This window comes from Mirounga leonina, unplaced genomic scaffold, assembly GCF_011800145.1.
Source record: "Mirounga leonina isolate KUSES-001 unplaced genomic scaffold, KU_Mleo_1.0 Mir_127, whole genome shotgun sequence".
NCBI lineage: Eukaryota > Metazoa > Chordata > Mammalia > Carnivora > Phocidae > Mirounga > Mirounga leonina.
In genome coordinates, this window is record NW_023270316.1 from 3,838,476 (window position 1) to 3,864,327 (window position 25,852).

Sequence of the window (25,852 nt, forward strand, 5' to 3'; positions counted from 1 at the left end):
AGTAACTTGCTGGGATTTCTATTAGGATTGTGTTGAACCTATAGATCAAATTGAGAAAAACTGATGTCTTAACGATATTGAGCCTTCCTATCCATGAACATTGAATATCTCTCCATCTATTTAGATCTTCTTTGATTTTTTTATCGGAGTTTTATAGTTTTCCTCATAAAGATCTTATAAATATTTTGTTAGATTTATACCTACATAGTTCATTTTTTGGTGGTAGTGGAAATAATATTGTGTTTTTAATGTCAAATTCCAATTGTTCATTGCTGATATATAGGAAAGCAATTGACTTTTGCATATTAAACATGTATCCTGCAACCTTGTTGGCTTACTAGTTCCAGGAGATTTTTGTTGGTGTGATTCTTTCCAAATTTCTACAGAGATAATCATGTCATCTGTGAACAAAGACAGTTTTACTTCTTTCTTCCCAATCTGTATATATACATATTTTTTTCTTGTCTTACTGCATTAGCTAGGACTTCCAGTACAATGCTGAAAACATGGAACTTTTGTGCACAATATAATCTGACGCAAAACACGTCCTTGGGTATAACAAAAGCACCCAAAAAAGTTTTAGAATTTTCTTCATTATTGTCTTACAATTTGAAAGCACAAATCATATTGCTATGGTATATATATATATATATACATTGATTATAAAGTGTTCTGCTGTAGGCCCCCTAGCAAGTATTGCTATCAACCAGATCAGAATTGTGTAGAGCCACACTGTACAAAGACCAAAAACATAGACAATAGTCTCTCACTGCTGCAAACACTGGCAGCAACCCACTGCAGGAAAGGCAAACATGACTTGAATTTATGCAGATGCAATTTAATATATAGAAGGTATATTAGGAAAATTTCAAGACCTATATTGAAATCATAAAAAAGGAGCCAACTCATGGTTTATAGCCTGGTAGTAGATAATGAAAGAGATGCCTCGATAATAAGGTTTACATCCCAATTAAGTAGTAAGGCAGGTGATGTGTTTATAAAGTAGTGCATGCCCAGCGTGAAGAGTGTTTAGCCATCTTGTGGTTTGTCGTGACCTCACATGTACAGTAGAGAGTAATATCTCTCATTTGGGGTTTCTGTCTTTAAACATTACAAAAATACAAACAAAAATAACCCATGTCATGAGGACATGTTGTTGACATTTTATTTCACAGAAGCTGAACAATGACAAAAGGATATAGGATGGGAATCACAAGCCTGATTTTGCTTCAGAGATAGGACTGGTAATACAGAAATTACTATCAATCAACATTTATGGCTACATGTTTGGCGGGCTGAAAATTCTCGTTTTTCTGGAGTATTTTTTATTTGAATTTAGGTTTATTCTTATCATTATGAACAGCCAGTAAACAATTAAGCATTCCAATTTCAAATGCAACTGTGAATTACTGTAGTTTCCCACTCCAAAGTAAGGATCCAAGGTCAATATATATATATATATATATATTTTTTTTTTTATCAAAAGGAGGCAGTTCTTAGGAAGTCAAATGGATGTAATTATACCCTACATTTGAACTAGAAACATCATCCTGCGTAATAAGTCTGCTGATAATTATTCTAGAGTCCTGCCTCCAAAAGCAAAAATGTGAGGTCTCCTAGTTTGGGTTTTACAGAGCAAATCTACTTGAACAAATGGAACCACTCATACGGGCTCTCCCTCTGGTAAAGTTCATTAAGTGGTCAATCCAGCCTGTCATCATGATTATTAGTGCAAAAAAAGAAAAAAAAAAAAAAAACCCAAGACCTCAAAATTAACACTCCCTACTTAGAAAAGTTGTTTTTTTAGAAACCTTTTAGAAAAGTTGTCATAAGTGCATAAAGAAAGTCTCTTTCAAAATATCCCTTTAATTAGTTGTCCAAAGGTGATGCTAAAATTAGAATGGGGTAGCGTAGTTTCTTTCCCATCTCTCCTTGAGTGTTAAATCAGGAGATAATTTCAAGGAGAGGTCTTAACTACTACACTTTCTTTCCTCTCTTTTTTTCTTTCTTAAGCAAATTATTTGCTGAAAACATTTTCCATGTAGTATTAATAATATTAGCCCTGCTGGAAAGGATATTTCTAAAATCACATAGGAAATAAACTGCCATAATTGTTCCTTCCCATTATTTTTTAGTTGTCAACTACAGAAGCATCAAGAGGGAATGGAGAGCTGAACAGATGTCTCCTGACCACCCTGCTTCTGTATTCAGATAAGAGGCTGATGCCCATTTGTCCCAGCCAACGTACAAGCTTTGTTTAGAGTAGCATTCAAAACTAATCCAATTCCACATCATAGAGTGACTTCAGTACCTTTAATCTAAATTCAAAAACAGTGTAATTAGTAATCATCCCAGTTAGCTCATCTCCCGCAGTGAATAAAATTGCTGTGGGTTAGCAGGATTCTGATCAGTAGGAGTTTGAAAAAAAAAAAAAAAGACATATATATATATATATCTTAAAGGGGCTTTATAGCTAGAGGAAAACACAAAACAACCAAAAATTCAAATTTCTATGAGACCCTAATATTCTTCCAAATGGAGAAAATACCAGCCTTTTTGTTGTGTCTGAAATGACACTGAAATAAAGGAAGGAAAATGATAGGTATGGGGTTAAGGAGATTTGACTCATTCATGTAAATGTCCACACACAGAAAAAACCTTCTTGCTGGGTTTTTGGTTTTTTTTTTTGACTTCTCAAGACCCGAATGCTTTAAAAGATGTTTTACTTCAGTAATATCCCTGACTAGAAATATACCTGTGATCCTCTATCTTTCCAGAAATCTACATATGAATATGTTGCTCAGAAAGTTTGGTACTGTAAAGACATACATGTTTGCAGATTATATAGAACATAATATGCAGTAAAAGTATTTTACAGAGCTATACTAATTTTTCTTAAATTATAAAAGAAAATGGAGGAAATAAATCTCCTCTCCTTCAAGAAAGACAAATACCTACCCTCCTTGCCCTTCCCATTGAATTCCAGAAACTTCCAGCACTCACTGTCACCTGCCCCACCCTTCTAGTTATAAATCATGACCAGTTAGGATCTCTTCCCAGAGAGCCCCATCATGTCTTCAATTGGCAATCACCTAAAAGCACACTGTTGCTGAATTAATATATCCAAATATTCTCTTTCACCCTTATGCATTTTCTTTGACTTCATTATTCCAGATTAACACAAGGAGTGGTATGAGGAAAAGTGCCTCAACTAGGATCCCAAGTGTGGCTCCTGGTCCTGAATCTGACATTGACAATTTCCACATTCCTCTTAACTTCTATGTCCCCATACTAATGTGGGGGTGAAGAGATAGAAAGGTCCCAGGCTTCCTCTGGCCTCCAAGAGGAAGGGACTACCATTCAACGCACCTTTCTGTGTATAAGGCTCTGAGCTGGGGCTTTTCAGATGTTGGCCTCATTTAAATTCTATTGTCAGCCTTTTCATGTTGAAACCCAACTGGCTTATCACCACTAAAAGATGCTGCTCCTCAAAGGAGACAAGATCATTTAAAGCACTCTGAAGCTTTTAAAAAATGTCCAAATGAGAGTACAATACTAAGGATAATTGATGATGCTAATAATGAAGAGGAAGATGACATCTGGTTTGTTTAAAAACAAACAAACAAACAAAAACCACACACAAGCAAAAGCCCTAATAGATTTTCCATCCCATCTGCCTTAACTGTAAGGTTAAGTTTCCCAAGTATATAACATAGCCTTGGCATATTTATTGGGAGACATTTCTGATTGTTAGTAAATTTCAGTTTCCGCTTAAATAGACGTGGGCATCTTTAGGGTACAGATAAGACAGGAGCCAAGTAGTCTCAATTCCCACATGCAGACTCTGTGCCCACCTCCCTCTGCACACACTTCCACTTTACCAATCCCCAGGGGAAAGAGTGGGCGCTAAGGAGGCAGAAAATGGTTCTATTCTTACCATACACAAACTGTCGTTACGAAGAGGAACTGGATCTAATTTTTTTAAAAAGTCGAGTTAAATATTGATAGCTTTCCTTATCTACTTGCACTCCCAATAATATGTGTTCTTTGTGGACATGAACAAGTTCATGATGGCTTTATACAATTTCCTCCCTGACATGAAGAATGGCTGCCTCATTTTATTGACGCTTTACATACATTCCTTAGACTCATCAATCCAACAAATACTTAGCGAGTGCCCACTCTACTCTATGCTGGCAGACTGGATCTGCACCGCCAACTGGCTTATAGCCTAATAGGAGACACAGACAGCAACTGACCTGACAAATCATGAAAAGGACACTTTCAGATTTTGACAAATGCTGTGGAAGAAATAAGAAAGGAGACAGACCTGGAGTGAACAGAGCTGGGATCCAGAAGTCACCTTAGAAAGAGTGGTTTGGGGAAGAAAGAGGGATTTCTCTGAAGAAGTGACCTGAACTGAACCCAGTACAGTGAGAGCAGCCTGCCCATTCCAGGAGCAGGCAAGCCTCCTCCAGGCAGCCAAGAGGGAAAACCAAGCCTTGGCCTCATATACCAAGGAACTTAAAAAGTCCAGTGAGGCTGGAGAATGTGGAGCGGGTGGGGCGGGGTGAAGTGGGAGGTCGGGGAGGACTCGGGTGCAGTGGGCTGTGAGGGCTGTAGTCTGAAAGAACAGGGAGCTGGTCCTGGGCTTGACATTTTGATGAGGCCAGCAAAAGGCTCTGTGGATTGAGAGGAGAATAATTGAGGCATAATCATAGCCTGACAGCAATGGGTGATTTCCATTTCCACTGAGCTACAGACTATGCTATCTTCTTAATTAACATTTATGTATGTAAATGAGGCAATGACTTAGAAAAAAAAATACTAGTCTAAACACCACAAAGTGGGTTTGGTTTGTCTTTTGGAGGGTAGGGTGTTCCAACCAGGGCTAAATTCAGAAAACATGGGAACACAGAACCTCAGTGGGGGGCCTCCAGTGCCCAGAGAGGAAGGGCTGTCCTCAGCTCATTAAACCAGAGGACATTCTGACCGGTGGGCCACCCAAGGGGTCCAGGATGAGAGACCACTGGGCAGTAGCACCAGGTCCAGAGACACGGCCAGGAATACCGAAGGGGGGTGTCAGAAAAGGGGTATGTCCACAATGTCCACAATAGCCAAACTGTGGAAGGAGCCGAGATGCCCTTCAACAGATGAATGGATAAAGAAGATGTGGTTCATATATACAGTGGAATATTACTCAGCCATCAGAAAGGATGAATACCCAACATTTGCATCAACATGGATGGAACTAGAGGGGATTATGCTAAGTGAAATAAGTCAAGCAGAGAAAGACAGTTATCATACGGTTTCACTCATATGTGGAACATAAGGAATAGCATGGAGGACCACAGGGGAAGGAAAGGAAGACTGAAGGGGGGTAAATCAGAGAGGGGGACACACCATGAGAGACTACGGACTCCAGGAAACAAACTGAGGGTTACAGAAGGGAGGGGTTGGGGGGATGGGGTAGCCAGGTGATGGGTATTAAGGAGGACACATGTTGGGTGTTATAAGCAACTGATGAATCATTGAACACTACGACAAAAACTTACTATGTACTATATACTGGCTAACTGAACATGAAAGAAAGAAAGGAAGGAAGGAAGGAAGGAAGGAAGGAAGGAAGGAAGGAAGGGAGGAAGGAAGGAAGGAAGAGAAAGAAAGAAAAGAAAGAAAGAAAGAAAGAAAGAAAGAAAGAAAGAAAGAAAGAAAGAGAAAGAAAAAGAAAGAAAGAAGAAGAAAGAAAGAAAAAGAAAGCAGGAAGGAAGGAAAGAAAGAAGAAAGGAAGGAAGGAAGGAAGGAAGGAAGGAAGGAAGGAAGGAAGGAAGGAAGGAAGGAAGGAAGGAAGAAAGAAAGAAAGAAAGAAAGAAAGAAAGAAAGAAAGAAAGAAAGAAAGAAAGAAAGAAAGAAAGAAAGAAGGAAAGAAAGAAAGAAAAGAAATGGGGTGAGGCAGGAATGGGCCAGCATATCTGACTTGTCTTGCAGTGACTCACCTGAGCCCACAGACCGGTGAGTCCCGGGAGAGCCCAGCCCGGACACATCCCAACATGCAAACAGTCATACTGGTTTATGCAGGGATATAAATTACCAACGACAGGACAGGGGAAGAGGGTTAGAACGATCAGCAAAATGAGAAGAAGTAGACTTTAAGGGGAACTGGGAAGTACATCAAAGTGAAACCAAACAATATATTGTAAAGAAAATATTAATTTATACGAACCATGCAGAAGAAAGCATTAGAAATATGTAAAAGCTAATTTCAAAAGAAATCATAACAGAAAAATAATCTGACTTCATTTCAGTATAACACAATCAAAATTTTTTTTTAAAAAGTCACCTTTAGTCTACAAAGACTTCAGGAGAGCAGCCTCCAAAGTTTGGAAGTTTTAGCTAATAGTCCTCCTATTAGACAGTCTGATACTTTCCAAAACCACAGCTTATTTTGTTATTATGATGAGTGTACAACCCCACAATCAAACAGTTAGGATCTGTTTTGGTTTACTATTTTAGTGAACACTTAAAATTCAGAAGCCTTTTCCAGGGGACCCATTTGAATAACTCAGCTCTCTTTAAAATTTGTTAAATGAATATTTCTTTTGTTTTTCTTTCAGAAAAGGAGCCTGGATATCAGATGAGATTATCAAAGATTATCAAATTATTGCTGGGATGTGGTGAATTGCAAAAGTCTTTCAATCAGTGTTCACGGACCAGCATCCTCTTCGATCCTCAATGTCCCAGAAGAGGAGACAACGTTACCACGCAACAAAGTATCCGGTGGGGAGTGGGGTTTGCCTTGGGTCGGTGGAACGCTCTGGTTTTGAACGTCTAGCTGCCAAATGAGGTCTGGGGCGACCAGGGCGACTCGCCGCGCCCCCTGCAGCTCGCTGAGCCGAGCGCAGGGGTGGGGGGTGGCACTCGCACCGCCGGCCCCCCACCACTGTCACAGCCCCGCCTGCCCCCTCCGGGGTGAGGGGCAGCTGCCACAAGCCTTTCGTAGCCTCCGCCGTAGGCCTGAGAAAGGTTCAGCTTCAAAAGTAGTTTCTCTCCAGTTGAGTGACACAGGCTGAAAGGAGCACAGGAGAGCCCGGTCTGGTGCTGAATTTTCTAGTTGGGAGAAGGCGGCAAGGGACATTCACCAACGTCCATGCTGAGATCGGCCTGGGAGCCCCTCTGTGCTGAGCCAGGCGCCCTTGCTGAAGAACGCTTTGACCTATTTTCCCAAAGACTGCGGAGGCCTCTATCACGTTTATCTGAAGATTTAGAAACATTAAAATGGTCCTCTGGGGACAAGACTGAAAGGATACTACTCTATCGAATGTCAAAACATTGCACATATTCTACAATGAATCTCAACCTTATACTTTAAGGGACCTTAAGAAGACCAGATATGATCTTGATCACAAGAGAAAGAACTGGGAATAGGGCATCCAATATACTCCTTGCCATTAACTTCGCAAGTGCACTTGAACCTCACACCCTGAAAACCTCCCTACACTCTTAGACGAAAAATATAAATCATTAGGGATTCAGACAACCACACCTGCAAATCACCTCAAAGTCCCAAGTGTACTGGGTGAGTGAAAACAAATCATCACTGGCAGAGTTTTCCTACTATCTGTACACTATAAACTCACCTATGGGGTGATGGTAAGATGTTCTGGACGTTACTCCATCCCGAGGCTGCTGACACCATGGGACTCAGAGTAATTATATTGTTAAATAAGTAATCAAATGGGGGGAAATAGTGGGCTGAAAGCCAGACTAGAATGTTCTTTATTAATTAAATTTTCTTCAAAATAAGAAACACTCCCTACTTTTCTATAGCTGGTGTTTCATAAAACTGAGCCTCATACTTTCTATTATAATCTGTGGCTACATCCCTGATTGGGCATCTGGCACTAAGTTATAAAAGTATGAGCAACAGTATCCATAAAGGAAACAGGCAACATCTCTCAACCTTAAAATTAGTAAGAGAATACTCCCCGTCCAAAAAGACCCATCATCACTATTTTACAAAAGTTGATAATTTAAGGGAAACTCTAGACTACCATGAAGTACAAAATCAACCTGTAACCCAAATTTACTTGACCTAGCTTGAGGTGTAAAAACCTTACTCAGGTTTGGTTTACTATTTTAGTGAACACTTAAAATTCAAAAGCCTTTTCCAGGGGACCCATTTGAATAACTCAGCTCTCTTTAAAATTTGTTAAATGAATATTTCATTTGTTTTTCTTTCCGAAAAGGAGCCTGGATATCAGATGAGATTATCAAAGGTATCCTACTGGCCCGTAGCCACCTTTAGTGCTCAGTGCATCTTGTTTGAGATGCCAAGACAACACAACAGATTCTTATTCTCTGTGGTGGGCTGGACTGTGTCCCACAGATGGTATGCCTAAGTCCTAACCCGAGGACCTGGGGACGTGATTGTGTTTGAGAGCAGGGAACCTGCAGATGTACTCACGTTAAGATGAGGTCACGCCATAGGGCGAGTGCGTCTAGACTGGCATGGTCCCCGCTATCCTGCACATCCTACTTCATTCACCTGTTCTTCCTGGTCTCTGTGGTCTCACCTTTCCATTCTACAAATCAACCTTAGAGAGTCCACATGGTTTGATCAAGGTCATAGGTGCACTGGGTGGGCCTCGGACCCAGGACAGTCCAATGCACTGATGAGCTAACACTTCACACAACAGCATGAGCGTGTATGTGTCCAATAAAACATAAAATACACTTTTTTTAGACAAGATGAAGTCACACTGGAGCAGGACAGATCCTGCTCCGATGTGACCAGTGTTTATAAGGAGGGAGACACAGGGACAGCACCTGTGACAAGTGAGGCAGAGACCCGAGTGCCACAGCTACCAGCCAGGGAACCCCCAAGGCGAGGGAGCCCCTGACCTAGGCTGCAAGAGGCAAGGAAGGACTCCCCCCCAGAGACATCCAAGAGACCGCAGTCCTGCTGATCTGGACTTCTGTTCCAAGCCACCGAGCCTGTGATGTTTTGTTAGAGTGGGTCTCACACGCTCCCGCACTCGACAGAATTCCCATATGGGGTCTTTCTTCTAGGCTGACGGGCGCCAGGGCACAATCCGTGCCATCCAGTCACTCCGCTGCGCATCGGAACCCGGTCACCAGTTACCAGGTGCTTCCTGTGTGGACTTGGGAAACGTGGAGCGTTAGGCAGCTTCTCTAGAACAACCCCGCAAAGGTCCTGTGGAGGCTGTCAGGGGCGCCGGAGGGGTCTGCACCTTCCGGCTGCTGGAGCGCCCCCTCGGCGGGGGAGAGAGGATGGGGGCCTCACCAGGAAGTCGCTGGGAAGGCCTCGTGATCAGGGAGGATACAGTGGACCTTCCAACAGAGCTCGTAGTCAGGGATTTTTAAAACATAACTTTCCTGTTGCAGAATTTAAGCTGCTAACTTCAACATCGAAAATTATCTCCTCTGACTCCTTTTATGCATTTTTTCTTACCCGATTACATTTAGTAATAATGGATTTTGACAAACACGTACTGCAAAAATACAGGCTTTTTGTATCTAAATTAGGGTCAAAACTAACTTTTGTTTCCTGAAGAGCACTTGAAAACATCAAATAAGATTGATCTCTGTCTAAAATCATTACACTTAGCAATCATTTGTGCGCTAACAGCTGTTATTAAAGTTTCTACAGTACTTGATTCTCCCAAGTGCATTAGGCACCCCACCTACAATTCTGTTCAGATGATTAATTTGCATGGATAATCTGTTTTGATTGGAAAGACGTAAAATCACAAGTGAATTCTAAATTAGTTGAATTTTAATTTAAAAAAAAATTTTTAAAGACTTATTTACTTATTTGAGAGAGAAAGAGAGAGGGAGGGAGAGAGCATGAGCAGGGGGAGAGGCAGAGGGAGAGAGAGAGAAAGAAAATCTCTAGTAGACTCCCCACTGAGAAGAACCTGAAGCAGGGCTCAATCTCATGACCCTGAGATCATGACCTGAGCGGAAATGAGTCAGAGGCTTAACCGACTGAGCCACCCAGGTGCCCCTAAATAAGCTGAATTTTAAATAAGGGCTTTTCATAAAGTACACATTAAATATTTAAACAACAAAAAAAATAGTTCTGTTTGGCTTTAGTTGGGTGGTTATTTGTTGTTTTGATTTGTTTTAATTCAATCGTTTTAAAAACATAGACTCAGCTTTATTTAAAATAGATTTCAATGTCTGTTTTATGAAGGAATTATATGTACTCAAGTAATAATTTATTTTAACTGAGTATGTGAGTCATTTCTCTGTTCAATAATTAGGATTCATTTCAGTTATTTTTGGTTTGGTTCCCTATTATATAGTTTATACAATAATCATCTTGAAAAGGTTCACCTCACATTTCTGAATATTTTTCAATTCACAATAATTTTAGAACTCCTAACCTGGCATCTCAGGTGCGCACATTCAGGCGCGCGCACACACACGCACCCATGTGCATGGTCCCTGTTGCCGCCACGTTTGGGGTTCCTCTGCCCTCTCCTGGTAGCTCCTGAGATCTGCCTTTCTTAATTTTATTCTTACCTCCAGTTAGGTGTTTTTTCCTCTCGCAGAACTGGAGTTCAAAATATTTTATGAAGCAACTGGACAGATCATTAAGCGTTGTCTTGGCATGTCCAAAGGCTTCCAAGATGCACATGACCTGTAGCAACATGGAAACATTTACTAAGCTCATTTTTCAAAATAAAGGGAATAATAGCAAAGATACTGAAATATCCCCTTATCTAAGAGGCTCTCTGTTGTTTGTATGATACCATATTGAATTTTTACACTTTCTTCAACAGCAAACTACTAGTATCCTCTGCCTCAAACTTAATAAGATCATGATACACAGAGGATTTCCCTTGGCTCTGCTATCTCTTCACACAAACATAAACAACTCAACACATATTATTTAGGCTTTTAGACTTAATAGGACAGCAGAAATGCTTTTGTGGTTTTGGAGGGAAGGAATTAAATTTAATGGAAGCGATAGTGAGAATTTCTTCTGAAACAAACAAATGAACTTAGACATTTGCTTCTAACCTTCTTTTGAATGGGGATTGACACACACACTCTTTCAACCCCGAGCCTCTACATGTTCTCTCCTGTTCTCTCCCACAGAACAGGAATAAGAGCTCTAGATGAAACTGTTTTACTCGGTGTGTCTCACCACCAGTGTTCTCTTTCAGAGGGGGGAGTTAGGGCTTTAGGATGCTGTTAACAAAGATCTTCAGATCAACCCTGGCATCTGGAAGTCTTTCCTGACATGTTTCCTTAAACCCTGACTATGGAGAAAACACCATTTCTTATCACAATCGATTGTGGCTGTGATGATGATGATGACCAAGCAATTCTCCAGAAAGTGAAAATCTGGAAGGTTCAAAGTATTTTTCTGTATCTTTCAAGTCATGGATGTGAAATGCAGTTCCTGCATCAGCCACAAGGAGGAGCACACTAACACATTACTTTATTGATACAGTGGTTTCTTTATAATTTCCGGTGATAGTAAATTTTGAGAATTTTATTCTAAGTTAAAAAAAAAAAAAACTTTGCTGCTACTTTTTTACTTTCTGGATACTGACCTATTAGGGTATTTGGTTCACCTGGAAGTATTTTATATCTTGAAAGATTACAAAACAATACTTTGATTCTAATCACAAATCCCAAGTGCTAAAAGTTGTGGTAATAGTAAAATACCAAAAGATTGGTTTTTGAACTTTTGAACTTTTGAAGGAAACATGTTGAATCTTTAAGGAAAGCCCAGGATTTAGGTCTCTTTGTAATAACCTAATTTTAAAGATCATAACAGTGAATCGATAGTAATGACCGCAGATATATATTCTGAAAAATAATTTGAAATAGTATTTTTAAAGGTCCTGCTTTCTGCTTCTTTTCCAATAGTTCAATATTAAAGAAATATATTGTGGAATTAATAGTGTAAGTAAATCACATTTTCAACACGTAAATTACATTTAATAATCATTTAAAAATTCATAACAAGGATTAGAATGAATTTTTTTAAAGTATTCTGGCTTCTAGCTATTTTGGTGCTATATCTGAAAATAAACTGGTTTGTTATTATAGAAAAGAGACATAAAAGATAAAGAATAACATGTGCTCAAACAGGATATATAGGGTAACGGTTCAATACGTGGGCTTTGGAGTGAGAAGGAGCTGCCCCCACATTCCAGCTCTGCTAGTAACAAATTATATGACATTAAGCCAGTGTCATGAATTCCCAGAACCACATTCTCCTTTATTTTAACACAGGTATAACTCCTTTAGTGCTCATCAATGTCAGCTGTATGAAGTTCTCAGCTTCGTGCCTGGTACATGGTATGCATCCAACAAAGTTTAACAACGATTAGTTTTATTTTTGTTAATAGTAGCAAAATTTATTCTGTGTCAAGCATTATTCTAAAGTTTTTTATATATAACATATATAATATAAATGAAGTTATATACAAAATTATGTATACTCTGTACACATAGATATACATGTGTATGTACATTTATGCCTATATTTCTTTTAATGCTCACAACAGTGTCTCCGTTTTGTAGAAAAGGAAATGAGAGCTTACATAACTTCCCCAAGGTTGAGAGCTTGGAGATAGTGGAGCTGGGATTTGAACCCAGGCAATCTCTCTGCGAAATAAGATGTGCTTCCTCACTGGGTGACAGGCCGTGACAGCTAGAACCACAGCAAGGACACAGAAGGCTTCAAACTATAGGAAGCTAAACCCACTGAACAAAATGCAAGAGCTCATACGGCAATCTTGCACTATGCTCTGTTGATCCATAATTCAAGCTTCAGATTTGGGTTATACCGGAATAACATTTTTTATCTTTAATTATCCCTTTGGCCAATAGGTGGCACTAAATAACAATGTGTTAAGAGAAATACCAAAAAAAACCCCCCCAAAAAAAACCACAACTGGTATTGTTCATTGCTCACCTTAACTTTGAAAGAAAATAATGAGAACGTTGCATAACACCAAGCTTTAAATAAAAATATAGAAAAGGGAAGTAAGTAAATATTTCCTAAGTAGTCCCCAATTTAAATTTTAGTGGTAAGATTTTTTTCTATTTACAATTGTATGTTTTTTTCTTCCAAAGCCTAATAGCCGTGTCTCTAGAAGTTATGCACTCCTATTTTGGCAGTAGTTAACGTACGGTATTTTCTGAGAGTAATAATCTGTGGCTTCCTCAAAAAAAAACAATGGCTTAACCAAGTGGACCCCATCACTCTGCTCTGTAAAAGCAGTTACTCAATAAATGTTTATTTAAGCAATTTAAATGGAACTGAATGTTCCTCCAATTTGAAAGTCATCTGGGCCAGAATTAGTGAAAAGCACCAGGCAGTTGGTTTTTCCCCCAACACATGATTTTTATGTTCCAATAAACCTATTGCCACAGAAAATCCCCTGCTTCTCCAGTTTGAAATTCAGATATGAGGGTTAAAAACGGCAGCCTTCTTCACTGATCTTAGCTGTTCTGAAATTGTACAGGGGTATCAAGACACCTCCACGGTGATGGAGTTCAAACCCATTGAACTTGGAAGCCCACTGCGAGGGCAGAATGTAAACCTCCGTAGACGTTTGAAGTAGGACAACTGAAGTATAAGATTAAGATGCAGGAACATGACGGCCGAGTGTCTCTTGATAATACATGTGTGGCCGGCGTGAAAATATTACAAATCATGTCTGGGACTCGGAGCCAGGCTCTCCCTGGCCTTCCAGACCCCACCCGGATCCCCCTCTTCCCCTCTGTGCCCCCGGCGGAGAGCGCTGCTTACGGGTCAGGAGGGATTATCAACAGCCAACTTGCCCCCAAACCTCTTCACTTTGTCCTTTTGCTCCCCACGCTCCAGATAATAATCTTTAATTAGGTCATCAATGGAAACCACAAGGAAAACACTGTCTACGCCTCAGCTTACAGGATTCTCTGCTGACGGCCACCCCACTACGCCTTTCATGTCCCCACCCTTCCTTCACTCTTCTTCAGAAACTGCTGATCAGAATAACCTCCAATAACTGATTTTCTCTCGCAGTATCCTAAGACCAGGGCAAAACCGTGTGGGCTAGAGGCAGCCAGCATCCCCAGTGGAGACGCCCTGTGGGTGTTCATCGCACACGCGGCCCCATGGGGCAGCCTCGCGCACCGCACCTGCTGGTGCAGAGCCTCAGAGCGATGTTGCACCATAGGGTCTGGGCTGAATGGCTTTCCTATTCAGCTCACCCACGTCTCTCCTTTCAGGGGTCACCTAACGAAGCTTCCTTTCACCCCACCTTGCGCTGAACTTCAAGCCTTCTACTGAAGGCTCCACCATCAAGGATGCTCTTAGGCACTCATCTCCTTAATCAGACTTTTCTTTCATGCAGGAAGTACGGGCCCATCTCTGGAATGTATAAAATTTCACTGAACCCCTATGATGTTATAAAGATTTACAGTCAATTCAGAAGTTTATCCAACACTTGTATTTAATTCCCACACGTATACTTGGGCACTGTGCAAAAATGGACTGGGTAATTTTCAGGAATGCTTTGGACACCAAACAATATTCATGAGGATTGTAATTTAGAGAGAAACAACAAAAAAAAAGCATAATTGACATGAAGTTTAAGCCATACTCAATCCTGGGCAATATTATTTCACAAGACTAGAAATCACTTATTTTAGGATTTATGAATAAAACAAACACGTGAATTAGAAATAGTTGTACTTGAAATTTGCATGGATATCATAATATTGATTCCCAGATGCTGATTTGGAAGAGTTATATCTAGCTAAAGAAATGCAACTTAGTATGTATTCACTTAAGCTAAAATGCAAAGCCAATTTACATAATCTAGAATGCAGTTTAGAAATTATGCAGCCTGCTCTTTCACAAAGGATCATTTTAATAAATGATTGCTTTAGTCTAAATTTACATTGAAGACTACTGTTCCTTGCCAGTATAATTAGGCCAACAGATCCCATCATTCTATTAGTTAACCTAAGTCTATTTTATAACCACGTTGTTCTATAAATTCTCGAATTCTTATGTATCAGTAGTACGTATCTGACAACATCTGAAGAAAGATAATTTATGCTATTCTACCCAGTTCGACCCAAAATATTAAATTATTTTGAGCTGTGCGGTAGAATTATGCAGGTTCTCAGTATATAGTTTGAGCTTAATGAATGGTTATGAATTAGAGTCATTAATGAGCACGTATGTCACCAGAGATATGCTGCAGAACTGATTGACTGTACATTCTTCACAAAGAGAAAAATCTCCAGAACAGGCATAGGTTTGGGAATCCAGAAGAGCAGATTTAATTTTTTAAGGACCTCTTTTTCAAAAGTAGAAAATATGAGGAAATTACATTGATCCATCGATTAAATAGAAGTCCCTCTCATTTCTAAATGAGGAATCGCGTACTAAAATGTCCAGAATATTCCCTCGTGAACACCACCATGGCAGAAATAACTCTGGCCTGCAGCTACAAGTCAAAAGGGCAGGGACAGAAAACCAAACACAAATAGCACAATTCTCTCAGGGCGATGGGTTTCTAGATCTTCAACGTTTGAACTTTCAGAGGGTACCATTTTAGGGAATAATCTAAACTAACAGCAACTGTTTTTATTCCAATGTCATCAGACATCTCCAAATATCAAATTGCCGAATGAAATGTGTGCACAGCAAGTTTTGTGTAGGAGAGATTCTAGAGGGGCAAGGCGTGCACCTGCCAAACCTCACTGTGAAATGCACACCGAGAGAGAGGGTGCCGGGGCAACACGGCCGATGGTGTGTATCCTCACACACACGCAGCAAAATTTACAGGGTCCTGAAGACATACAAATGGTGTATCCACATTAAGTTAACTTGCTATTATTAAAGTACATCAATTTAGGTAACTTGGGATAATCAACTGTATCTCAGGTGTGCCAGGAATACTTACGGGTACCCTATGCCTGCCCTCATTCCTCTGCTACCTGGAAACCGATCTCCTACTATGTGGCAGGCTCTAAGATGGTGTCTCTGAATTCAAGGGACATGCACATGGCAGCCACTTAAGGTTACTGTTGAATAAATGACTAAGTGACAGGGGTCCCATGGCCCAGTTAGGGGGGATGTGCGTTCAGAGGTGGCTTTGGCAAGATTAAGGGAACAGGGGGGAACCTCTAGGGGGCTGGACAAGAAAACAGCAGCTGGTGTGACTGATGGGATACTGTGATCCTGGGGGAAGCCCGGAGGGGCTGGCCTCAAAGTGAAAGCCAGTTTCCAGCGTGGAAATGAGAAAGTGATTGTGCATTTGATGGGTGACCTGGGAGGAAATGCTGGAGAAATGTGCGAGCCCATGCATTCAGGTCTGGCCATGTCTTAGGGGCACACTGTAGGATGTCCAGGAAGGCTGTCGGGCAGGAGTCTACACGGTAAGAAAGGGGTCAGGTGGGGTTAGGACAGAGCGTGACACACACGGAAGGGACCAAGCCCTGGGACCACTGAGCACAAGCAAGCGCAGAGTGTAGGACCCACGGCCCCTCAAGTAATGGGGTGCATGTAAGAGAACAATCATCACGTACTTGGATTATTCTAGTTATTTCCTATAAAATGATGAAATTGGAGGGTTAGCCCTACAGATGGAGACTCCCAGAGTAGCACACTGCTGAGTTCTGACCATTTTCCTGATTGGTTATTGATCATCTCTCTCTGTCTGTTCCCACCCCCTGGGGGTTCCCAAGCGCTCATTGCAGGATCTTTCTAGCAGTTCCCGAGTCGGTTCCTCCAGTCTACTGTGCCAGGGAAAACCTGCTAACCAAACTTAACAGAACCGTGCAAGAGCAAGAGACAAGCACCTGCAGGTGTGTCCTTGGGTAAAATTTCTGAGTTTTTCTGACCTTTATCTTAGCTGCTCAGAGGCCTTTCTGGTTCCTCCTTGAATCCTGACAATATTTTAGGTGGATGAAGGAACACGATGAGAAGCAAGTGTTACTGAATGTAACTTAAAATCAGTTCTAAACTGGGCAAAGGGAGTCAAAAGGCACAAAGTCCCAGTTATAAGATAAGTAAGTCCTGTAGATCTAACGCACAGCATGGTGACCACGGTGAGCAACACTGCTCTGTGTGTTTGAAAGATGCTAAGCGAGCAAAACTTCAAAGTTCTCAGCACAAGACAAAAGAATTTAACTATGTGTAGTGATGTATGTTAATTAAACTTACTGTGGTGATCATTTTGTAATCCATACACATATCCAATCACTATGTTGCATGCCTAAGACTAACACAATGTTGTATGTCAAAAAAATCAATATTGGGGGTGAAGGTATATTACCTGCCCATCAATGTCATTAACATTTCCTGTTATCAATTCTTTTAAATACATTGAAACTTTATTATCAGCTCTCAGTGATCCCCCAAAAAGAGGTGCTTATCGGGCCAAATCCCTCAAAGGAATCTACACACCAAAGTGGCACTTTTTAGGTGAACAACAACAATCTAAGTATATTATATGTTTTCAATCCAACTGTTCTGAGCAAATATAAAAAGGGTATGTTCAAAGTATTTGAAAATATGTACAAAAAAATAAACCTTCACTTGAGCAGCATTAATTTGCACCAATCTTTTTTTTCCTTTGTTTCTACAAACTTCGACCAATTTATGGTCAAACTATGGTCTTACTATGATATCTCCTTTTATTTGTAAACTACAGGTTTCTTGACTCAACATATTCTCCAACCCAAACAAGAAACTTACATGTTTAAATTTGGAATCAAACATGGGTCTGCTGGAGCCAGACCTGCAGATGAGGTGTCTCATTATTTGTTTGCTGGCTTCAGACTTGCCCGATCCTCTTTCTCCACTAAAAGAAAACAGAGAGAGAAAACCTAAGTTTATACTGTTTTGGAGAATGTAGTAAACGATCCAATGAGCAGAGGTAATCCTCAGACACAAAGATGGTGAGGGAATGACAGAACCTTTAATGCATGTATGGTATCATCTCACTCTTCCCTTTGATTGGTTCACCGAAATATTTAGTACATATGTCCTATGTCACATGCCCTATGGTGTTCTAGATGCTGGGAAGACATGTGAATTTAACGCCAACATCTCTAAATGCTGGGACATCATATCAATGGGGTGCGAGTCTGCCATCCAATGCCTCACAGGGTAGAACCACACACGTAGGTGAATTACAGTAGAAAGGGGTCAGGCTGAAAAGAAAAACAATGACTACTTGTCCTCAGCTTTGTAAATGAAGGTAAGTGAGGTGGCCCCCAGGGGACAGCCGCTAAGGTGGGGATGCATGTGTCCTAGAGCTACACCACATGACCTTGTTAAATCTTTCTGAGCCTTCCAGGAAAGACATTACATCTTCCTCGGGAGACCCATGAAATCTTTCTAAGCTTCCCTTGTCTTCTCTTCAAAATGAACATAAAGCAAGCAACTCCTGAAACTAAGTGGTTAAGATGGTCAGATGTGACCAGGTGAGTAAGGTGCCTGGCACGCGGTGGACCCTCCAATGGCCAGTTGCCTCTTGAGGCTGTTCTCAGTCTGACGTTCTGTGTGTTCAGGTTTCCTTCAGTCTAGGAACAAACGAACACTCACCAAACTTGTTATTTATAATGACGGTACTTTTGATATTTCTCAGGCATACTTCATAATTCATCTAATTTCTTTTTTTTTTTTTTAAGATTTTATTTATTTATTTGACAGAGAGAGAGATAGTAAGAGCAGGAACACAAGCAGGGGGAGCGGGAGAGGGAGAAGCAGGCTTCCCGCTGAGCAGGGAGCCCGATGCGGGGCTCGATCCCAGGACCCTGGGATCATGACCTGAGCCGAAGGCAGACGCTTAACCATCTGAGCCACCCAGGCACCCCTCTAATTTCTTTTTTTAAAAAGATTTTTATTTATTTATTTTAGAGAGAGAAAGAATGTGCGTGCATGCACACCTGTGCAAGCAGGGGGAAGGGCAGAGGGAGAGAGACAGTCTCAAGGAGACTCCCTGCTGAGCGTGGAGCCTGACTTGGGGATGGACCTCAGGACCCTGAGATCATGACCTGAGCCAAAACCAAGAGTCAGACGCTTAACCAACTGAGCCACCCAGGCACCCCATAACTCATCTAATTTCTGTAAATAATAACTATATTACATTTCTGACATGAGATGAGAAGATTAACATAGAAATCCAATACAGTAATTACTGATACAAAATAATGTTTTTACTGCTTCCAGTAAGTAAATGAAATGAAAAAGTCTTTATTCATCTGATAGCTTAAAAATTAAAAATATATATAAATCTCTTTACTAGTGCTGATTTCTCAGGCTTCTCCCTTGATATTTGTACTAATGAATTTGATTAAAGGATGTTTGCCAGGAAAGAAGAAGCCGAAATTTGCTTCTTTTATTCAGGTCTCAAGTTGTTAAGAAATGCTTTTCTACTCCCCTCATCTACACTCCCCATAAATATTTTAACAACGTTTGGAACAACTACCCTAGCAGCCTCAGGGAAGCAGGTGACAGAGACCTGCACAGGATAAGGAGTTCCTTTTCTGGGTTCAAAGGCATTTGCTTTTAACCTTCTCATTTCAGGGAAGAAACAATTTAGCTCTTTCATGGTGGAAATTTAACTTCTACACTTGTATTCGCTGTTATAAATATTCTCTTACTTAACAAAATAACTGGATGTTTCTTAAATCTTGTTTTTGGAGAGATTCTGTTCACAGCTAACAAGGTGCCCAGAGGTGGAAGAAACCAGGGAAGACTTCCCCATGAGGTGGGGGTTGAGCTGATTCTTGGAGAAGGGGTAGCGTGGAAGGCAGTGATTATTCAACAAGAAATTCTCAACCAGGACTTCCCGAGCACATACTATGCAACCTGAAACAGGGGGTGAGTCTACAAGGTGGATGAGGCCAGCAGTCTGCGGACACGAAGACCCCAGAGACCTGTGAGGATGTGCGGCTGAGCTGCCCCCCTCCTCCCACCACAGCGCTCACTCTATCAGGACAGGTAGGAATAGAGAAAATGGCCGTCAGTTCTCTTAGCTGGCTAAAATCCCATGCATTTTAGCCATATCATAAAATCTCAAAATGGCCATATTCCATTTAAACTCTGAGTAACATACAAGGAAATAAAAGAAAAAAAAAAAAGACATGCGATATGTTAGGATAGGGTTGAGACTACAGGGCCATCACATTAAAACTAAAAATCTTAGCTCAGTGTGTTCAAGAAACATTCCTTGACCTGCAAATCCAGACTGTGATTCAATTAGAAATTGACCAGAGATTTTGGGTGGTGCCAATCAGGACCCATAAGAATTTTAAAACTCATCTGATCAGTCTTGTCTGCTAAATCTGCACGTGATAAAGGCAGACCCTAGGCTGCGTATTTCCCAAGTTACCTGTATGTTCAGCATGTAACGTTAATTTAGATTTGCTCCACACACTGTTAGGATAATGGATTTTTGTCACATGTGCTCTAACAACTAATTAAAACCATCTATCAGGGCCTCCAGAAAATTAAAGATAAGATAGATGATGGTGAACACCAAACTCTCAGTTATAACCCAGGACCAAGTTCTGAAAACTATTAAAAAACTATTCCTCAAGATGAAGCCTAGTGCGCTAGTAGGGCCTATAATTATCAACAAAGTGAAAAATAAAATTAAAATTTGAAAATAAAATTTAAAAAGTCCCACCCTAGTCCTAAGTTACAGGATGGCTATTCCAGGAATATCTGTGTTTTGAACTCCAAGTCTTAAATTATCCTTTGTAAATGCTGGTTGTAAGATAGAATAGACTCTCTTGGGGCGCCTGGGTGGCTCAGTCAGTTAAGCATCCAACTCTTGGTTTTGGCTCAGGTCCTGATCTCAGGGTCGTGAGATGGAGCCCCACATAGGGCTCTGCGCTCCCCGCGGAGTCTGCTCAAGAGTCTCTTTCCCTCTCCCTGTGCCCCTCCCTCCTGCTCTCTCAAAAATAAATAAATCTTTTAAAGACACACAGACTCAAAAATTATCTTTAAACAATGTATTTAGCTGACTTCTAAATTTACTAATTTTAATGAATTAGTATAATAAATGCAGAAAACCTTTATCTTAGTCAAGATAATCAAGGAGATAGAAAAGCCACATAAAAACATCAATCCTGAAAGAAGAAAGAGAATGACTAAAATAGTAAGTCCTTGTGATCACAGATTTGTTCTTCATTTCTTGAAACCTGAACGAAGAAATCTTTTTTTTTAAGAAAAACTGGTTGATACATGGCATTATTAGCCTTTAAAAATGCCCCGAAGAAATACTGCTTCTGCAGAATATTAACAAGTCCTACTGGAAAAATAATTCCATGGGCAAATTCACGTAGAAAGCACTGGGTTACAGATAAACAGGTTTATTTACTGAAAGAACTTGCTAGATACTGTAAAATCTGTAACAGGCAGATTCCCAAAGGATACAATTCATTGGCAACTCAGAACTTTGCTATGGACCAATATCTTTCAAAAGAATTGAGTGTATTCAATAAGAATTTAGGAAAATCCGTGGATCTGTGGCCATCATTTTAGGGAGGCCCGGGTGAGCCGCTGGAAACCTCCTTGGGGTAGCCGCAGGGAGCCGGCCATGCACTCGTGGGTAAGCTTCATTCAGGCCCAGAAGCCAGACTATGGGCTCCCATCCCACATATAGCATCCACTGGACCCTACACTAATTAATCACCATTTACTAATTCACATTATGGGGCTCACATCCCAGATTCACTATTCACTAATTGAAGACCCTAGACTAATGAGTTACTCCTCCTAATACACAGTCACCTGACACATAAAATCGTGATGCTAATAATAATACCAATCTTAGAAGATTGCTAAAGCAATGGGTAAGGGAATATGTGGAAAGCACCTAGTGGAGGGTCTGGCACTTACTAAGTTCTCAGTAAACATTAGTTGTTATTACCACACTGGTATAACATGCCCCACAGTCTCATGATTTTTTTAAAAGTGTTCCCCTTTTTGGTCAAAGTTAGACTAGACAATTGGACAGATAAAGCAGATGAAAACACAGTTGCTTGATTCAAGAACGGCTGGGGCCACCCTGCCCCCAGAGCCTCTCCTACCCTGGGGACTCTTCAGAACAAGGGTGAAAACAACCACTTGCTCACAATTTTGAAAACCAGAACATTGACGTTTGCAAGCCATCTATCTGACCCTCTCTGGAACTTTTTGATCAAATTGATAATGTAAAAGTGTGTAAGTAAGTGCTTACTTAAGTATTTAAATGTCTTTTGGGGGCGCCTGGGTGGCTCAATCGTTAAGCGTCTGCCTTCGGCTCAGGTCATGATCCCAGGGTCCTGGGATCGAGTCCCACTTCAGGCTCCCTGCTCTGCAGGAAGCCTGCTTCCCCCTCTCCCACTCCCCCTGCTTGTGTTCCTGCTCTCGCTTTGTCTTTCTCTGTCGAATAAATAAATAAAATCTTTTAAAACAATAAATAAATGTCTTTTGGGTTCTATCCAGGTGTCCATGTGTCCTATCTTTCATTTCACTTTGATGAGTTGGGCAAAGCTTTATTGACAACATTCAGTTGCAGCCAACACGACTGATTATAACTCGGGCAAAGCCTTGAGGATTTCCAGAAGTCCCCTCTGGTAGAGGTTGCTCCTAATAAGAAACATAATTCTCAATGCAGATCTTATATTAACACCGAAATAATTCTTTAATCCTTTATCAATACATAATCACATTTCACCTCTACGTCTTGCGGTTCGTGTGTGTGTGTGTATGTGTGGGTGTTTGCTCCAATGTGAATCATTGTCCTGAGCTTCTTGCTATTCATGAGCTCACGTTACCATGATATTTCAGTGTAAAATATGTCCGGGTGTATACTTTTGGTAAAATATGAGCAGAGGTAAATAGCTAGAAGCAGGTGAGAAGACCCACAACTGCAGGGTAATAATTTGTATTTTGGACCACACCACACAGTGGGCGTAATAGCAGGTGCCTTTCTTTCCCGGGGATTCCTGAAGTTTGAAAGCAAAAACACTCTGGTCCTAAGTAGTAAATCTTCAAAATGAATTGAGTTTCAGGTTAAGTGTGTTGATATTGATTCCGCCCCACTTGGGGCTATTCCTAAGAACAGAGATGTTTCTCCTTGGTAACGAGTCCAATTACTTATTGCAAAGACACGCTGGACCGCCAGGTGCTGAGGAAGTCAATAAACGTGAACCATAGGCAAGGAGAAGGGTCTCACGCCCAAGCCCCCGGCATTGCCTCAGTGCATCATCAGCGCATCATCAGCGCATCATCAGCGCATCATCAGCGGGTGGGCGAGCGAGGGGCAGGCGAGGGGCGGGCTCACCTGAGAATGAAGCACTGGGGCCGCTGCTCCTGGAAAAGCTGGTGGAAGGCTCTCTCGGCGCAGGAGAAGATGTGAGGCGGCAGGGAGGAGGAGCAGGGCTGCCCCGTGCTGCTGAGGTAGAGCCGAGACACCTGCCAAGCAGTGCGGGAGACAGACAGCGGTGAGAAGGTGCAGGCCCCCGCCTCAGGGCACAGCTGCCTTATTTCCATATCCAAACGCCAGGGAAGCGCCACGTCTGAGACTCATTTGTATCTACAAAACGCCTGGGGAATTACGCCCTTTGCAGCACGTTTTGAGCATTCATAATGATAAAATAGAGGCGGCTGTCTGATCCCTCATTACTCGGTTCACAGGCTTGAAATTATTCTGCTGTCCTTAAGCAGAGCATCCCACACACATCCAGTTTGATAGAAACCCATGAAGTAAGCTGAACCCGTGGGGATTTACATCACACACAACGTCGCTCAGCCACATTTCATTTCAGTACCATAAGACAGAAAGGATTTTTGATCCGAGTAGAAAGCACCTGCAGCTGAAACACAGAAGAACTCACAAACTTCTCAGAAAAACAAAAATGAACTTAATTTCAGTGACACAGTGATTTATGAGCATGGCCATGGTGTCAGTATGTTTAGTCCTTTTGAGTTTCTAGTAAATTCTGTTATATTAGAATAAACGCTGAATGATAGGGAGATGTCTGAGTCATGAAGAAATATCAGACCAACTTAATTTTTCTTTCCCAAAGTGACTGGCCTGGAGCTTCAAGGCCGTCAAGGGTGGAAAGCTCATCAGAAGATGGAGGACAGTGTCCAGACAAGGTGAAAGTGCACCCATCCTGTCATGGCGGCCTGGGTCTTTGGCTCTGTGGGCATCAGTGGGACGATGGGAAAGACCTGAGTGAGGCATCTTGACTGCATGGTCACAGTGCATCAGGAGCAGTTTCCTGATTCCAGGGGTGATATGGAGGTTACACACCGAACGCACAATGCACGTATTCAAGGCTGATGGGACAGCATACCAGCAAGTCATTTGAAAATTGTTGGGGAAAAAGTTGTTTGTGCTATTTATCTGCAAATTTTTCATATGTTTGAAGTCATTTAAAATCATAGGGGAAATAATTTTTTTCATAGAATAAATGACCTACAGCTATAAAAAAATAATCGGATGAATCTCACGAACATAATGTTGAGTGGAATCTGTCAGACACACGAGAGAACATTCAATAAGATAAAGTATAAAACCAGGTAAAACTAAGCCACACCGTAGAAGTCGGGTCGGTGGTGCCTTGGCCAAGGTGCTGGTGATCGCAGAGGGGTGAAAGCAGGGCTTCTGGAGTGCGGTAAATGCTCTGGATCTGAGGGCTCGTGAAAATTTACCCATCTGGACACTTAGAAACCCATGTCCGCTGCATCTCAATAAAAACTCCAGAAAGCCATAATCCTTAAATACTGTGGTCCTGGTACAGACACCAGAAGAAGAGATCACCTGGACAAACTAGAGAACTCAACCTAAGCCCACACATGGGTGTGGATTTGGGGTATGAAAGGGGGCTGTTTCATGCATTAGTCATAAAGAATGAGCTGATTATTAGTAAAGGAAACGAACGCTGATCTCTATCTCATGCCATGTGTAAAAATGAATTCTAGATGAATTTAAGTCCCAAATATAAATAGCAAAGCATAAAACATTTACACAAGTAAACAGAATAATACTCTCATGATTTTGGAATAAGGAAATAGGGTTCCCAAACACAAATTATAATGGGAAGGATGAATCAATATCAAAATAGTACATTTGACAATTGCTGTTTGACCATAAACATCATACATATAGTAATGTGATAAAAATCAAAGATAGAGAGGAGATTAAGCTGTGTGTACTATCAATACATTAACAGTGTCTTATAAATGACTTCAATAAATAAATAAGACTGGAAATAAAATAGAAAATTGGACAAAGAATACAAACAAAAAAGAATAACCAATAAATATGAGAAAAGAAGCAGAAATTCTCTGGTAAGCAGGAGAATGCCATTTCAAATAGGAAAGTGACAGATATAAAATACTAGTAACTTGGCTCCTGGGTGGCTCAGTTGGTTAAGTGACTGCCTTCAGCTCAGGTCATGATCCTGGAGTCCGGGGATCGAGTCCCGCATCGGGCTCCCTGCTCAGCGGGGAGTCTGCTTCTCCCTCTGACCGTCCCCCATCACATGCTCTCTCTCTCTCTCTCATTCTCTCTCTCAAATAAATAAATAAATAAATAAATAAATAAAATCTTTAAAAAAAATACTAGTAACTTTATCAATGGTTTAATAATAATGGCTTACACTTGTTATGTGCTTGCCACTGTTCTAAGCACTTCATATTCATCCAATTCTCTTAGAAATCTATGACTTGGGTTTTTATGAGTGAGGAAACTGAAGCAATGAAGTTAGTAACCGGTCAAAGGCCACATAGCTAATTAGTGGTAGAGCTTGGTTTCAAAAGGAAGTTTTCTCCAGCACTAGAAAAACACACCTG

At 41.0% G+C, this 25,852-nt stretch overlaps 1 protein-coding gene across 1 annotated transcript in view; it reads right to left on the reverse strand.

Annotated features, from left to right (window-relative positions):
- The window catches only part of MYO16 (myosin XVI), a 435,081-nt gene that overhangs the window by 253,810 nt on the left and 155,419 nt on the right, over positions 1-25,852 (reverse strand). The window contains exons 12-14 of the mRNA XM_035003781.1: positions 23,334-23,464; positions 17,747-17,852; positions 10,549-10,666 (exon numbers count right to left, since the gene is read on the reverse strand). Of these exons, the coding sequence (XP_034859672.1) occupies positions 10,549-10,666; positions 17,747-17,852; positions 23,334-23,464 (355 nt within the window). The remainder of the gene's footprint in view (positions 1-10,548; positions 10,667-17,746; positions 17,853-23,333; positions 23,465-25,852) is intronic.